Below are 17,851 nucleotides of genomic sequence, written 5' to 3' on the forward strand. Positions count from 1 at the left end.
GTAATAACAATACAACGAGCAGGTATCTATGCCATCAATAGTGACACTAAATCAACACATTAGTGGCCATTCAGTACTCTGCTCAGAATACCAATTTGATGGCGCGAATGTAACAGCGATCAACTATACCATTTGATTCGTACGGTTGGAAAATTGTGAATAAATATGATTTGATAGGATGAGAGTCGTGCAACTGCAAACCAAACGCTGTCGATGTATCAACAGCTGTTGGCTGTAAGGACTAGTCCCTTCAATCTTTGCGCTATTCCATTACCCTTGTCTAAAATTTCCCTCCTTTTAACCCCAACTAAAACAAGAAAAGAAAAAAACACCCAAATCAAACTACTTAACTAGAACTTTTACAGATCGTCGTCAAAGTAAAAGATGTAAAATGTAAGATTTTCTACTCTAATGGTGGATTCAATCATCTTTAGTAGGATGCGAATTAATCGCAATTCTTTTTATTGTGCTCGCATATGGTATATTAATTTCCCAAGTCCATAGCAAAACCGTTAGTGTCCCTAAAATTAGGATAATAAGATACTAAAATTACACTGGTATGGTGTGAACCAAACTTTTACTGGCTGGTAATACAATATAACTTGAGCTTAATCAATGCGTGATTAGGTACACGCAATCTTCCAATATGTACATAATGAGTGAATATGTCTCGGAATAATATACATTACTATACACATGACATTTTCACAGCGAAATTATGCCCCCAAATTTCTCAATGTTGGCCTCTTTCACTTGGCCATTTAGGAAAATTCACGTGTCATATCACAGCATACCAAGTACTGACTCATCTCGTCAAATTAACCCAGTACTTGAATGGAAAAAGGCATTTCTAGAAGTGTTCCCTTTTTTTTCACCTTTTTTTTTTTTAACTGAAACGATCTGGTTTCATTGATAAGGAAGAGGGAATACAAAGACTCTTAACTGGAGTCACACTCTTTGAAATTTAGGTCACAAATTAGAATGTGCATCTAACCTGAACTGCAAAACGGGTTAGGCGACACCGTTGGCGTTGCGGCGAACATGGGTAATACTAACATCCTATACAATGTGTCCAACGGACAATAGGATCGCAGAGGTACCCGCACCACTGTACAGATCGAACCACCATGGCCGTGAATCTCTTTCGATAATCAGGTTTTGAAATCCCCTCCTAGCCGCAAACGCCAACCCTTCTCGAACCACCATGGCCTCGGCTTGTAAGGGCTTGGTTGGTGGTGTTCTACAAGAACTGAAAAGAGATTCCATATAATGTGTATTGTAGTCCTTAAAATTTATTACTTCATAACTTCAACCAGAAAATGGTCCATAAATTTCACATTCAACTACTTATAACTAGGTTAACCAGTGCCCTAGCTGTCAATTTACCAAATCAGGCGGTCTTGGGGACAATTAGTGATGAACACATACCTAGTTTGAGCCACTAAGTATGCAATTTGCTGGACTAAATTGATTAGTTGGAAAAGATATAAACTTTTTTATTTGTTTTACTTATAACGCGATATTTCAAATTATTAGAATTTATAAAGAGAAATAATCGTACTTGGGTACTACGGAATTGACACACTGCTTTAATCAACTCGCCGAGCTCACATTTGCTGAAAGATATGAATTTTAAGTTTGAAACAACCATTTGATCATTTATCCCCACTTGTGAGAATGACATGTCAAATAGTAGTGGCAGGGTGGAGGGACTATAAGGGTCCATTTTTGCAATTCAAGAAGGGGTTTGTGTTATACAAGTAAACCGAGCGCAGAGATTGACAGAGACTTATACCAAACCCCACATTTGTGTTTTTAGCAAAAATTAGACCCTAACTTAAGGCAAAATGAAGTTTCTATAAACTCAAATATTTCCTTTTACAATTGAGTCCTGAGTTGTCACAATCGCTCGGACCATAAGCAGCAGCATTATATATCATGCAGTCCACTGCATTCCTTGTCATGCTTTTGGCCCCATTGATTTTGTACACTGAACAGGAAAGGTAATGCTTCTCCTCCCCAGCTTGTTTAATCCTGAGAGAGAGAGAGAGAGAGAGAGAGAGAGAGAGGGATTGATCGGAGAGCGAAGGGGACCGCCATTAATATCACAATCGAGAAGAAAACTTGGTCCCATGGATTTGAAGTTTGAAGTTCAAGTCATTGTCTTTGGGGCTGGTTTAAGGAAATTGATTACGAAACCCTAATAAAGCAACAGCCTTTGAATATGGAAAGGTTTCATCTGCAGAAGAAAAAAGATTTTTATGGCAGATTGATTTTGCTTACAGGTCGTCCTCCTCGGAAGGCGACTTTACATTCACAACCTGGTGAATATTGAAGCAATTAAAACTGTCAGATATGATCATTTACTCCTTCTGCAAGTCAGAAAAATGAAAAATCTGATGCCTTACGCATATGCATTGAAAATGTGGACACCAGTTAAAGAATTTGAAGGAGGCAAAATATTGAGCCTACTCACTACTGTGAGAGGGAGACTTACCTTGCATCTCAAATTAATTAGCAATTCTACGTGAGAAAGTTACGATACATGACATTTTAGTGTGTGTCAGGGTTTAGGGTGGTGTTAGTTCAGAACACCACTACAAACGCAATACTATGTTTTGATAATATGGCATGAATAATATTTGCATTCCTGTAAAGTGATAAGCTCATCTCCTTACTTGCAAATAACGTATGATTATATAGACATTTCAATTTCATAATTGGAACTATTCAATCTCTTCATCTTCATTTGAATGTCATATATATATATAAAACTATTTGAATCGGATATCGTTTAGTCATTCAAATGTATCAAATAAATCAACATTGTAGGGTACCAAATAATACATTCCTTATGAATCGTTGATTTATTTCACACATATAAATGACTCAACGATACTCGATTGAATAAATTTTTTTAAGAATGATCTTCAAATGAAGATCAGATGATTGAACGGATCCGCTGTACGGAAGTTTTACGGTGCAGATCCGTTTGCAACTAATAATAAAATAATTAAGATCTATAGTCATGTATTTCGGTGTATCATAGGCCCCCAATGTATCATGTAAAATCCAGCAAATTATCACCACGGTAGTGTATCGGTGTTGTCATCATCTCCTAGTCTTGAATTGAATAAATCAAACGAAAGAAAGAACAGAAACAATCTTATTAAAAAGTACAGAACGAGAAAACAGGAGTGAATATCATGTAAAATCCAACAAGTTATCATCACAGTAGTGTATCGGCTTTATCATCTTCTAGTCATGAATTGAATTGAATAAATCAAACGAAAGAAAGAACAGAAACAATCTTACTAAAAAGTAGAGAATGAGAAAACAGGAGTGAAAAGCACTACCCAAGAATTAAGCTGAAATTAAATGAAAACTAAACTCAATATCAAGATTCAAATTTACAAACAGAATTACAGACAACAAAGGGGGCAGAACCTTTTTACCCCTCCATTTTTCAATGCCATTTTTCTTTTTTTTACAATTAGTCATATTTCAGTCTCAGACCTGTAACCAAGAAAGCCAAAAAACGGAGGAAGTTGAAAAAAACTAGTACCAAACTACAAAATTAACAAGCAATTTGTGACCCAAAAAGCTCAAAATTAACACTGATGGATGGTAATTACTAATCCTAAGTTTGTCACTGAGGCAGAGTCTTGAGTTTCATATCTGATTGCCGTCAATGGCTGTCAATGGCGTACTGAAACCAACAGGCTCCCGCCCAGTTATAAAAGACCTGGCGAAAACCCGATACCGATAACCCGATTCCGAAATCGAAGCAAAAGCCATTAACGCCATGAAGAAACTGTGAACAGGGGAACTTCACTCCAGGATAGAGAGAGAAACCCAGGTGGAGATTCCTTTAGAGAGTACAAAGAACTGTAATTGTAGTTCCAGAGCAGGATTTTAGCTTGGCTGACGGAGTAATGGCTGAGGGCTACCGGCTCAAAACCGGAGCTTTCCATCAGATACTTCCACTGCTCCTTGTCTTCGAACCGTTCTCGTTTGGTTCCCGATTGTTCGGGCCCGACCAAACCGCCAATTCGTCGACCCAGTAAAAGCCTCTCCACTTTCAGCCGCTCCGGCGAGTCTCGGGTCATGTTCGGCTCCAACGATTCGAACAGCGCAGTGTAGTACTTCAATGCGTTCTTGAACCGGCTGGCGAATTCAACCCGGTTCAAATTCGCTTCGTACTCGCCCAAAGTCACAATCTGTGGGTTCAGAGACTTGGCCAGCTTCAGAGCAGAATGAACCGCTGTTGGTTTCTCGTCAAGCAGGTTGTACAATTGAAGCATGAAGTTCACAGCCAAGGCCTCGTCCGGTTCGAACCGGAAGCACGACTCGTCAAGCTCGTTTACCGGAGTCAGAATCGGTTCGAACTCAAAGTTCAGCTCCAGAAGCTTCGCGAACTCTCGGAGTCGATTTCCAGTGGCGAATAGCGAGGCCGCTGGAGAATCCCCAAGTGAAGGAGCGGGTATGCCGGAGATCCGAATACTGACTGGTTTTCCGGTGGACCGGGTGGCGAGGGCCTGCAGCAGCGCCGCCCATTGGACCCCTTGGACAATTCCGAAGTCGACTATGTGGATCTTGGTAGCTCTCTCCGTCGCTTCGAGTATCGCTTGGTTCGCCGTCAAATGGGCAAACTTGGAATACGGACAGGCATCGTTTAAGGCCTTGTATGACAGCGTGAAGTCCTCGCAGGGAGTGTCGTACGCCGTCGTAAAGTTCTTCTCTGATTGCAGAACTGACACTCTGCTGTGCAGCGCTTCGGCGAAGTAAAAGGCGACTCTTTCGGTTGGATCTCCGTGGTCTGAGACCGATTCCCTGAGTCGAATCAGTGATTTGACGGCGCGGTCAGTGTCCGACTCGGTGAGCCTGGCGCAGTCGAGTAGGGCTTTAAGCAGCGGCGGTGCTGACTCAATCTCGGGCGACCCTAACGACACCCCGACAGCGTCGTTTTTGAGAGAAGGATGGTCTGCTGATTTGGATTCTTTAATCGAAACCTGGTGTAGCTGTTGTGGCGGCGGTGGAGTCCACGTTGGCAATTGGTTCTGGGTTTCGGAGAATACGACTCTGTTGAGATCGGACGGCGGAGAGCAAGTGTTGCTGAGTCGACTCGGGCAGTGGGGTTGAAACGGATCGGCGCCATAGAGACCGAAATCAGCATTGTTCCCCTGCCACGTGTCGCAAGCATAAGGGAGGTTGGAACTATCCGTTGAATCCCCACCGCCTATTATGCTATCCATCCACTCGTCCGAGTCGAACTCGGCCGCTCCACCGCCGCCCAAATCAGAGAACCTAAACCCAGCGGCGTGGTGATCCAAGTTAGGAAACGGAAACCCAGGCTCCCCACCGGCGTCGGAACCTCCCGGCATCTGAAACGGGTCGGAAAACCCCGACCCAGTTAGCCCGAAGCCCAGATTGGGGCTTTGAGCGAGTGTGTGGTGGGTGTTGTTGGGCCATGGAGTGAGGGAGAAAGCACCGAGCGGCGGCTGCTGGTGGTGCTGTTGCTGCTGCTGCTGCTCCTGCTGCTGCTTCTGCTGGATGACTTGCTGGGCAATCGCCATTAGATTTCCACTGTCCGCACACATATATGCCATTCTCCGGCCGAATCGAACCGGAAATCACTGCACTCACATTACAACAACAAAAACCCAGGATCAGAAAATAGTAGCAGGAAAGTGAGTTCGAGAGTGAAAGATTGAGACTTTATAGAGTGAGAGACGGAGTGAGAAGGGGAGAGAGAGAGAGAGAGAGAGTGTGTAGAGAGAGAGAGAGAGAGAGGTAGAGAGAGAGAGAGAGAGGTGTACATACACAACTGGAGGTCCAGAAACAACGGGATCACAACTTGAATTTTGCTGAGAAGAGAGAGAGGAAGGAGAGAGAGGACAGTGTAATACAAAGTGTGGAGTGCGTAGAATGGCTTCGTTTTTTATTTTTATTATTATTTGATAATAATAATATAATGAAGGGTTGGAGGTGAAGCTAAAATCTCAAAAGAGAGTACTTCTCATGTTCCCCAAAGGGAATTTAGCGTTTTAAGTTATTCGCACCTTTAAAGGATGTGTTAAATTTTAAATATCAAAATAATAGTTGATAATTTATGTGGTAATTTAACATTTTGTATAATATTTTATTTTATCTGATATGTCAAATAATAATGTCATTTAATAAATTTTTATCGTTTTGTAAAGCCCAATGATTAAAGCAACCAATCCAATATTTCAAAAATATAACAGCATTTATTATATATTATATTAATTTATTAAAATATCATTTAATAAATTTGACATCTAGCGTCAAATTTAACAGGAAAAAGTTTTGCCTTCAAATGACTCAGCGTCACTTAAGAAACTGAAGGCTTGTTTGGAGAGAGTTTGGAGAGAGTTTGATGCCATTTTTTATTGTTGTATACCTATGCGGCAATTATGACATCTCCTTTGGAGATGCTCTTAATCTGTATTTTCCACAAATATCTTATTTTTAACAATAAATAGTATTTACATTAACGGAGTGGAGAAGTAAGCAAAGCTTTATAATGAGTTTGTCAAAATAATGTAGTTTAACTTCGTTTTTAGTGAGAATCAAATGTAAAACCTCTCACTTATAAGTAAAAAGAAATAACAGTAAACCGTAGTAGTAAGTGTCGTGAAAATACACCATAGACAATTAAAATGATAGGAAGATACACCATGCATGAAGTAATTTTTCTTGAGTGCCTATGTGTATTATAGCATCAACACGTGTCTTCACTTATTTCACTTGATCAAATTTAATCGTCAAATATATTCAATGCACATTTCTTATAGGTACTAATCTCAAGCTTCGAAGATGTGATTTTTATATTTTAGGCCATCTCCAACCGAGGGCTAGTCAGAGGGCTCGTTTTAGCCCTCTAGCCCTCTAAGATATTAATATTTTAATAAACAATACATTATCATATTTGCCTTCGTCTCTAACTGAGAGTCATAGGGCTCGTTTTAGCCCTATCACAAAAACCATCTCCAACTAAGAGCTAAAGGGTCATAGGGCCAAACATAATTTATTATTTAAATTTAAAAACTACAACGGTAACTGGCCCAAAAAAACCAACAAAATTAGAACTTAAATTTATTCAATGGTTTAGGTATTTATAGGGAAAAAAATAGAATTTTTAAGAATTAAAAAAAAAAAAAAATTGGCCCAAAAAAAATTTGAATACAACGGCTAGCTGACTAGCTGTTGGATTCAAATTTTTGTTTAAGCATTACTGTCGACTATAACCAACATGATTTTTTGAATTTTTGGCTAGCCCTGGGCTGGTTGCATGCGGCCAGCCCTTTGGCCCTTTCAGATTCTGTAGGACTCACAAGCCTTTTGGCCTAGCCCTCGATTGGAGATAGTTTTTCGGCTATTTTCGGTCATTTGACCCTCTGGACCCTTCAGTTGGAGATGACCTTAATGTTTAATAAATGATAAGATAATTACATTAAATTAATTTAAATTGAAAGAAAATTTTAAACTTAAAGTATATATTGGAGCAAACTCCTAGAGATTATTAGATTGGATCTTCGTTTAATTAAATGTTGGCTTACGTCTTGATACTTTGGTCGTATTTTTCCAAATTGCCCTCCGTTGTTCGTTGAGAGTCACTACTACTATATTATTGATGTCATAAGTCAAAATAATGAACGTCGTATGAATTAAATTTAATAAAAGAAAGTAACAATGGCTTCATGCTGCACGATTTGATGTTCTATTCAAATTTATTCTAATATCCTCTGTCATATCACTCTTTTTACTCTCAATTCTAAATGGCACTAATCTATGCATAAAAAAATATTTAGGAACAAGTAGCGCATGTGATAAAAAAGACCTTGCGCATGTAAAAATACTTGTAAAAATGCCAGTAAATAATAACAGTAATTAGGGATATCTTGAGAAAGATAAGTAAAGTCTTTTCTTATTGTGCCAATCAAATAAGGGAAAATAACTAGAATTATATTTAGAATTAAGTACAAAAACCACCTAACATTTTAGTGTCATTTCAAATTGGTCTTAACCTTTATAAACATTCCAAATAAGTCCTCAACTTATTGAAAATGACACATTCATTAAGCCCTAGTTAAAAATCTATTGGATTAATTAAGCTTACTTTGTCTTTAAAATCAATAGAAGGTGATGGAAGCATTAGCCTCCACCAACTAACGATTACCACTACTCCCATCAGGCCATCACCTCCAAACCTAACGCAAAGCCGCCAACTTCACCCTACAACTCAAGCCGCGACCATTGAGGAGAAAGTCATAGAGGTTGCTGAATTAGTTTGGAAGCTTTACGAGTTGAGAATCGGTGAATGAGAAAATAACATGAGCAGAAACTAAGCTCATTGAAACTGTATCTGAATTCTTAACTCTCTTCTTTGTTAAGATATTGCCCTCCTTATGTAATTTAATTTGAGTCTATTTTTTCAAGTCAACACATATTTGATCATTGGGTTCCATAATATATAATCTATGTTTAAATTTAGTTCTTGAGGCAACTAATATTAATATTGTTCATGATATATACCTAGTTAATCCTTATATTTATTAGCTACTTTTCCATGACCAACACGGGAAATACATGATCAATTTCTCATCCGTTAATAAGAAATGACATGGCGATTAATTTCATATATGTATAATTTTTTTTAGAAGAGATCATATCCGGATCTCTTCCACCAAAATCATCGAATCAAGTGATTCGGGTTTGAAATTTCATCCAACAGCCCATGTGTTTTGATTCCTTAAAAGTTATAATAATTTTTTATCGTTGGATGAAATTTAAAAAATTTGAATCACTTGATTCAGTAACCTTGATAGAAGAGATCCAGAGATGATCCATTCTCTATTTTTTTTTGGAGTAAAATTTTCTTAAAGCTGTGATTAACATCCCTTCCAAATGGAAACAGTGTGGGACTTACCAAATATAAAGAAGTAAAAAATAAAAACTCACGAGGGAAAACCCTACTGAAAAGTTAGATACCTAGACCCTCTCTTTCCTGCGCTCCTTCTCATTTTCCCGTACCTGACGTGGCGGCCATATGAGCGTGGGACCCGGTTACTCAAATATGATAACGGCATCTCAGAACGTCCACGTGTTAAATTTATTTTATTGCTTCCGATGTGTTCGAGAGAGGTTTTAACGTGTGCCGTTACGTTAAGTGACAAAAAGCAATTAGCTAGAAAAAAATTTCAATTAATTGTATTATGACAATATTGCACCGTATCGTGTTTTCGTCGTACTAAAATTTGTTCAGTTGGAAACTTAACCCCCACGGGCCACTCAATTTTGAAACGGTAGCGACTGTGTCACCGTCTGGGAATGACGTCACCGCGGGTGATCATTTTCGGAAAAAGTAAGCAAATTCTGACCGCTGGTTTGACCGACTTGCACACAAACAGAAACGTTCGGCGAAACCTGTCAACTTCATTCTTGTTGCCCGATATGTCTATGCAGTTGGCGCATCGTACGACATTCAAGTGAATGCAATTACTGTCGTCTGTCGTGTGCCACTGACACGTGGGGTCAAAAATTAAAATTTGAAGCGGTGCTGTGACTGATGAGTTTTAGATTACAGTTTAATGGTTCATTAGATTAGATTAGATTTACTTGTCACCATCTTATTCATTGCCAATTGCCTATTTGATATCTCTTTTAATGAAGATGAAATAAATGGCGTACCAAATGCTTCCATTTTTATAGAATAAAAAAGTGGAATTTTAATTAGGTTTTTCTTGAATATATTATTGACATTTTAAAATTTTAATTGTGTTACATTTTTAAATTAGTTAAGAATGTAACTGTGTAAATTTTATGTATAAAATTCTACAATATTTTTTAGATAGTTTCCTGACAATCAGTTAAGAATGTAATTGTGTAAATTCCATGTATAAGATTCTACAATATCTTTTAGATAGTTTCCTTACGTGATTATATTTCTTGGGGAGCAAGTTTATCTCTCTCTTATTACTATAAATAAAATCACAAGACATGAGAAATAACATACAAAATTTCTCAAGTCATTCTCTATCTATCCCTTACTCTCTTTGTCGCACCCCTTCAGTAAAATAGGCCACAATACGTTATCAACACACTCTTGATGCTATGCTAAGGAATTGAAGGTTTTTGCTACAAACTCATTCACAAGATTCATCATCGCAATCCAGATTCTTCTAAAACACGATCTAAGTTATCAATATTTTTTCAGCCTGATTACATGAGATATTCACCATTGAGCAACTACAATTTTTTATTACCGAAATATATTTTACTAAAATTATTATTTGCAATTATATTGTATTACTGCTATTATAATTATACTAAATCGAGTCGTCAAGCCGTTGATCTCCCACTAGGATACACGTACCTAACAAACATTGAGTTAACAAACCCACAAGGTGTGTCATCCTGAACGACGATTGATCACTTATGTTGGATGACCCTGTACATCGGCAGATAGCTAATCAATCTGTATGTGGCCTGAAGTACGACATATCATTCGGTTCGTAGGATTCACTTCCTTATAAAAGGAAGAATATGACATAAAACAAATCCATACTCGATCACTGTCTCAATCATTTCCACCTCATGAGATTAGTCCAGATTAATATTGAAACGTGAAGTTGTTGGTTCAGTATACTAGTTTGGGTGAGATTTGGAATTGGAATGAGATTATAATCGATGATGTTCAATTATATGGTAGCTACCGACATAAATGAAAAATGATGATATTAAACCTGTTTTGTTGATTAGTGACAAGTATAACTGATTCGCCAACTGAAATTACAATCCAAGTCGAATTAGATTCCTTATCAAAGTGTGTTTGGACCTGTTGTCCCTACACTGCCTAAGGTAACCTTATCGTGTTACAAATAGGAAAGGAAGCATAATGAGATGAATGAAATAGTGCAGTGTAATGCATGCTTTGTGGCTTGACCTAAGGTTCAAGCATTGTTCTGGTGGTATTCTGGTTCACCAGTCGAAGTACATTGAGAAGGTGTTGTTTTGAGTACACCAATGATCGTCTATACGGTAGATTCAAATGTAGAGCCTTGAAGAGGTTGTGGAACCCGAAGTTCCATATCTAAGTTTAACTTTGCGCTTTGTTGTACTTACCTCGTTGCATTAGACATGACATCTCTTTAACTATTAATATATTTGTAAATATATTTATACATCATCACACGAAGAACAAATGCACCATTTACTTTAGTAATTACGCACTCAAAGGGGAGTGTTGCAATCTTAAATTAGTTAGGAATGTGATTTTGTAAATCCTGAGTAGACTGATTATGTATGGGATTCTACAATATCTTTTAGATAGTTTCCTGATTGTGATTGTATTCCTTGGGGAGTAAGTTCTCTCCCTTATTAATATAAACAAAGGCACAAGGCATGAGGAATAACACAAAATTCCTCAAGTCATTATCCATCTCTCTCTTTCTTTCTTTTTTGCACCCCACCAATAAAAAAGGCCACAATATTTGAAGAATGACTATTTTCTTTTCTGAATATAAAAAGTTTAAAATGTACAATTAAATTTTTAGAATGCGAATAACAATTATGTTCTTTGATGGCTATGGATATATGGCAACTTAATAAAAATTTATCAATTTTTTTGGGGTAGATAAACTTTTCTTTAAATTATTTTTTAGGGCAATGTACTAATCAAATTTAAATTAGGGGAAGTTCAAGTAGTTCTAGTCAAATTTTTGTTAAATTATTATTATTATCAAAACGGATGGTTCGAAACTATAACACTAAGACTTATTTTTAGTCACGCTCCCTAGAACTCTATTTTGATCTCACTCTATCCCTATAACTCAAAAGTCACCACTTTACTTCCTAAAACTTAAAATTCATTCCCCTTTGACTTGTGAACTATCTCTTTCCCTGAAACTTACAGGTCATCTTTTGAAACATACATGGGACCCAACAACAAATAAGATTATGTCACATGTGCAATAAATTTGATTATAAATCTCCATTATGCCACATTCAACAATTAGAGAATATTGAATTTAAAAGGAATTGAAGAGATGAAAAAAAAAAATTGATTAGCCTGGTGCACCCAAATCTAACCTTCATAACTAATTAACAGATCTAAACAATGTGGAGCAAATTTTGAGTTTTATAGGGATGAATTTAAAGTTTTAAGGGGCAAAATGAGATCAAAATCGAGTTCCAATGGGCAAAGTGGAGCGAACTTTGAGTTTCATGAGTAAGCGACGACTTTTGAGTTACAGGGAGTAAAATGAGATTAAAATCGACTTCCAGGGGGCGTAGCTAAAAATAAGCCTAACATTAATTTAGGAGACGAGAGTTCTAAACTTAGAATGCATGAGTACAATCCCGACACTATATGCATTGGGATATTAGACAACATGCAAAATAAAAACTTTGCATTTGAGAAATAGTAATTAACGCTAAGTCATCAAATAATTTATATATAGTAGCACGTTGCGGTTATTTTAGTTAGATATGGCAGTGTGCCTCTCCTTGTAACGTGTTTGGTTTGTTCTCTTGAATTATAGTTATCAAAATATAATTTCTTTATTGAGTCCTTTTGATTTAAGATGGTTTTAATAATTCACAGATTTTTTCAACAAAATTTCTACCTCAATGCCCCCGAATGAAATTTAACTCTATTTCAACTTTAGGCCATATTTTAAAAATTATTAAAAATGTAAATAAAATTAGTGACCGAGGTCCTAGTGAAGTAATTTCACCGGGGTCAAGAGACAAAAGGTGAGTCAAGGCCCAAGGGGGGGGGTGATTTTGGATAAAAGGTTAGAGATAAGGTGAAAAAGTAACAAAGAAAATGGAAAGGTAAAAATTTGGAGTGGGCTTTTTTTCAATGGGAAAAGTGGGGAGGAGACTCGCAAGATTGGGGTCCGTTCTTTTTGGGCGGTCATGGCCCACAGTAAACCAATGGGCCCCACGTGTCAAGGACTGATGAGCAAAAGTGTTACCATTGGGGCCCCACCTGGACAATTTTAAACCAACCAAGATGCAACAACTGAGAAAAAGCAACGGTGCAGGAAAGTTTGACAGGGAACAAAGAGCAACGGGCAAACAAACAAACCAAAATCTAGACGACTGACTCACAGAAAGCAACGTCACGGTGGTGGTGGACCGGTGGCGGTAGTGGTGGTGGTGGTGGTGGTCTCTACCACACTGAGATGTTTTGTTGTGTTACGTTTCATAAAATATGCAATTGAACAAACCACCGCAACCAGTTCCATTGGAGAATCTTGAGACATATGATCATGGTGCAAGTCAAGGGGTTCATCATTTTGAAATGTATTTTTGTTGGAAAATAACAGCAAGTGTTTACTATTTTTGGCATGTATAGAAGATATGTAGTTGGGTTTCGATTTCCCACTATCGCAATGCTGATTTGGCGAGTATTGTTACGGTAAGTCAATCACGCATGAGTGATTTTTAATCACACATGGATGTCATTTCCAGTTTATAAAACCTAGAACCACATGAATATCATTTCTAGATGTTCACGCCAATTTGAAGAAATTAGCCCATTTTACTTCATAACTTCTAAAACAATATCAATCAGTCACTTATACATAATAGACGAATAAAAAAAAAAAAAACCCAGAATAACACCTAATAAAAATTTCTACTTGCGCCTCTGACGACAACGTAACGAAACCCTAATGAGGATGAAGCCAAAGTAGTGGTGGTTAAAAAGTTGAGGTCAACAAAATAAGTTGAGTTTAGTGATGATGATCGCATGTAATTAGGATGTGGATTTGAGGTGTTTTCAGCTGGGAAAGCATGTAAAAGAAGCCTTTTTCCCCTCTAAATTAAAGATTAGCAGTTAATATTATAAAAGCAAAGTAGACAAGATTAGTCCGCCGTCACTAAATGGGTGATTAGACAATAAATCAAAGCAATCCATTGCTTGCTTTTCTTTGTTAACTTGAAATAGGCCCCACAACTTATATATCCCCCTTACCACTTTTCTTTTCTCCTTCTTCTTTTCACACCTTTAATTTAAGATAACCCAAGTTCTTAAATTACTAATTAAGGGTGTGAGAATTGAACAAAAACATAAAGTTTGATTGACATAGTATACGTAAATATTCTATTCGTCATCAGGTGATTAAGAATTGCATTGTCACTTCTTTTCTCCTAGATATTATGGTGGAGAGCAAGTAGATATATATTTTTAAAATATTTTAATCTCAACTTTTAATGTTAAATTTTAAATTAAATAATCAAGTGACCAAAAGAACGAGGGTCATAACATATAGACTTTCATGAATTTACTCAAAATCCCAAAATTTCTTGTATGCACGAAAGTTATGCGTAAAAGTGTTTTTCACAACTTTTAGAATGCATGAAAGTTCAACGGTATACATTTGATGCATACGAATCAATGTTTTCAAATCCAGATCCTCGCCGGATCCTCTTTGTGAGGATCCTGAGAATCCATGAATCATATCCGTTTATCGTATATCTTGCGGTCTGAAATTATTTTAAATATTTTATTTAAAATTACAAACAGTATCTGACAAAAACTGATCGTACGATGTACGATGAACGGACACGATTTACAAATCTTCAAGATCCTCACCAAAAGGATATGGAGAAGATCCTGTTGGAATGATGATGTGTACAATAACTTTTCCCAAGAAACGGTATACATGAATCAATGTTTTTATCGAAATTATTTCATGACTTGTACAATAATTTCATTTTTAAGAAACGCTATACATGCGACACATATGAATCAATATTTTCATGGATATTGGATATTGTATCGTGACGCATGGCTACTCCCCTTTTCCAATTTGAAGAAACAGTGATTCTTTAGTGGTAGATTGATTTGATTACCGACTGATTTAGCAAATAATCATCATTAAAGCATTTACTTCATGGAATTAAAATGTGTTAGAAAAAAGACTACAAATCATCAAAAGCAAATTAATATTGCCTAAATATTTCTAAATTGGCAATTTGATCAGTTGAATAGGAGTTAATTGTACAGTTGAATCAGACTGACGCAACTTCAGAAAAATGTCAGTAGCTTAGGACATAAAAGGTGGTAATTAAATCAATACTAATTAGGGTTAATTAGCTTTATTAATTAGAAAATTAAAGTATAAGCAATTTATATATTTAGCTTGGTCAACAATCTGATTAAGATCCAGCACTGAAATAGTACTTCAAAAGTATAAAAAAATATAAATAGGTACTGTTTAGTAGCAGCTGGGAGACTCTTGCCAGCCTGAGATAGTTGAATGTTTTGGAAGTTCAGTTGAAAGCGAAAGCAATAGCCACTAAACACGTATTTCTACTTTTTAATCACTTGAATATTTTACCATGACGAATTTAGGATTTGAAGCTTGCAAAGAAAAAAAAAGAAAAAAACGATTTATTCACTTCGTGTTATGCACATAATCAATAAATATTATCATATGCCGAAATAATTTGATGAGTGATATAAAGAGAACTTGTCGAGTGTTATCAATACAACATGTCAATATATGCCTAGTATACATTAAATTAAACATTTAACTAACACACAAAAGACCTGTACCAAATATTCAAAAGGTTCTCAAAAGATATTCACATGTATATTTTCAACACTCGTGTGGTCCTAGACCACCTTAATTCCTATTTCCATCCACCCCTGCATGTAGTATATATAGATATATGATATATTACGAGAGACTTTGTAGTGGAACTATTCAATATAAGTAGAATTTAACTTGACGAGGTTTGCAATGCGGAACAGGTAGTTTATATTTCATAAACATGTATGTTGCATGATATTTTGTATTCTTTATGTATTAAAAGACTAGACGTTACACTGAATCACAAATAAAAACTCGGGAGGCGATCGATGACTTGTAAGTGTTTGGTCATGATATTATATTTGGTCTTAGTTTAGGTGAGTAGTGGTGAATGGGGTTGGTAAGAATGAATATTTAATGCAGGTTGATGTGCGATCATCTACTACTTGACTACTTTGTCTAATAATTCAAGCGGCCTGTAAACCTCTTTTAATTTAAACAATTAACTTCTCTTTTACAAATTTAGGATATAAACATTTCAAGTCTTTTTGTGGTCCACCAAAATCCCAATACCCAAGAGTGCGCAATCGATCAAATTCGTGTATGCATAAGAAGAATAAGTTATACACGAATTATTAAAGGTGAAAATTTTGCATTGTGCGCAAGGATGGAGTTTGAGATTTTTTTGAATGAGGCATTAAACCAAAAATTTATTAAGAGAAATGAAATGAAATCCACACATATCTTTTATCCTTTTACGCACATCTATGTTTATTTTGTTCATTGATATTTTTTATTTCTTCAATTCAATAGCTAAAAATTCACACGAGAGAAGGTGAATGTGTGAAAGTTGATATTACATGTACTATTTTTCCTTTTTAGACCAATGTGAGTGAGAGCATCTGGCCCCAATGAGTATATGGTGGCTCCGTCTTCTCCGTCTTTTTGATTGTGCGCAATAAATAATGAATTTCATAACTTTCGATCCGATGCGTAATATAAGGCTTACAATGTAAAAAATTGACTAATTTCGAAGTTGTATTTTTCTCTGCGTTTCTATTCCATTTGTCTTGACTCATGACAAGTTATAAATTCTAATCCTATCATACGAGAGTTACTTAGAATTATGTTTATATAGACCCTAAAATAATACAAGACTTTTTTTTTTCAATCACATTCCTTAAAATAAAGGAATTTTAACGAAAAATTCACGGTACTGTTTATTTTAACTAAAAACCATATTTTTACACTAAAAAGTCAATCCTAATACTATTCACTTTACCCTTTATTTTATCATTATCGTTAAAACTCAAAATTTTAAAACCATTTTCATTCGTTTTCTTTTAAAATAATGACACTTGCTTAGTCTTATAATATCATAAACTGTATGTACGACTTGCCTAAACAAATCAAATCCAAACAGAAGGTTACATTAAATTAGGCACCGAACGTCACAATCATTGGACAATAAAACGCCGTCCATACACCAAGTGGGTTACATAATTGAAGCCGTTATTCAAATTAGTGACTGTGGTCATGATGACTAATGAGTATTTGGTTTTATATTACAAATTAGAAACAAAATTATGAGAAGACATCAACCAGTACTACAATTCAATAATATTATTCTTCACTCGTAAATAAGAAATTTCGTATTCAACTCACGATCTTACACAAATAAAAAGATATATATCATTTGTGTCCAGTTAAATATTAGGTTATAACTGACTTATTATTATTATTTTTGACTCACACAATATTATGAGCAAATATCTGTTCTCGTAAAATAAAATATCTTTATATAAAATAAATGAGTGAGTAGTTATTTGATTTGGTTAAGGGGCACAGTGTCTCCCACTAATATATGTATTAAAAAGAAGTCATGTAGTCATATTGTATCAACGTCTCTCTCATCAGTCCATTAGTCCAACTAAAAAGCCACTAGTGTCGCCTACTTGTTACTAAACTCACTCCCTCCCTCCCTCCCATATTATTATATTACCATTACTATGCACATTAGAAATGCCAATGAAGCTGTACATTTGGATCAACACACCAATTCATTGCAAATTTGACTCCCAAAAGACGAACCCTTGTCTTTCATGCTTATTGTTCATTGTACCGTTTGTGAATGCTTACGTAGATAGAATTTCAGCTCATAAGTGCTTTTACAAGAAGCACGTTAAAATGCTGAATAAAGTGTTTTTACAATCCATAACCACTTCTAGTTGTTTTCTACTGTAAGCACTTCAGTCACCTGAAAGCAATTTTGGTCGATC

At 36.1% G+C, this 17,851-nt stretch overlaps 1 protein-coding gene across 1 annotated transcript; it reads right to left on the minus strand.

Annotated features, from left to right (window-relative positions):
• Positions 1-3,369: 3,369 nt before the first annotated feature.
• LOC103960824 (SCARECROW-LIKE protein 7-like) lies at positions 3,370-5,977 on the minus strand. Its single transcript, XM_009373315.3, has 2 exons — positions 5,824-5,977; positions 3,370-5,636 (listed from the first exon to the last, which is right to left on the minus strand). The coding sequence occupies exon 2, from the start codon at positions 5,607-5,609 to the stop codon at positions 3,798-3,800; it is 1,812 nt and encodes a 603-aa protein (XP_009371590.2). The 5' UTR covers positions 5,610-5,636; positions 5,824-5,977; the 3' UTR covers positions 3,370-3,797.
• Between the last annotated feature and the right edge of the window lie 11,874 nt (positions 5,978-17,851).

The sequence above is a fragment of a genome, unplaced genomic scaffold, assembly GCF_019419815.1.
Source record: "Pyrus x bretschneideri cultivar Hongxiangsu unplaced genomic scaffold, Pyrus_bretschneideri_v1 Contig1, whole genome shotgun sequence".
NCBI lineage: Eukaryota > Viridiplantae > Streptophyta > Magnoliopsida > Rosales > Rosaceae > Pyrus > Pyrus x bretschneideri.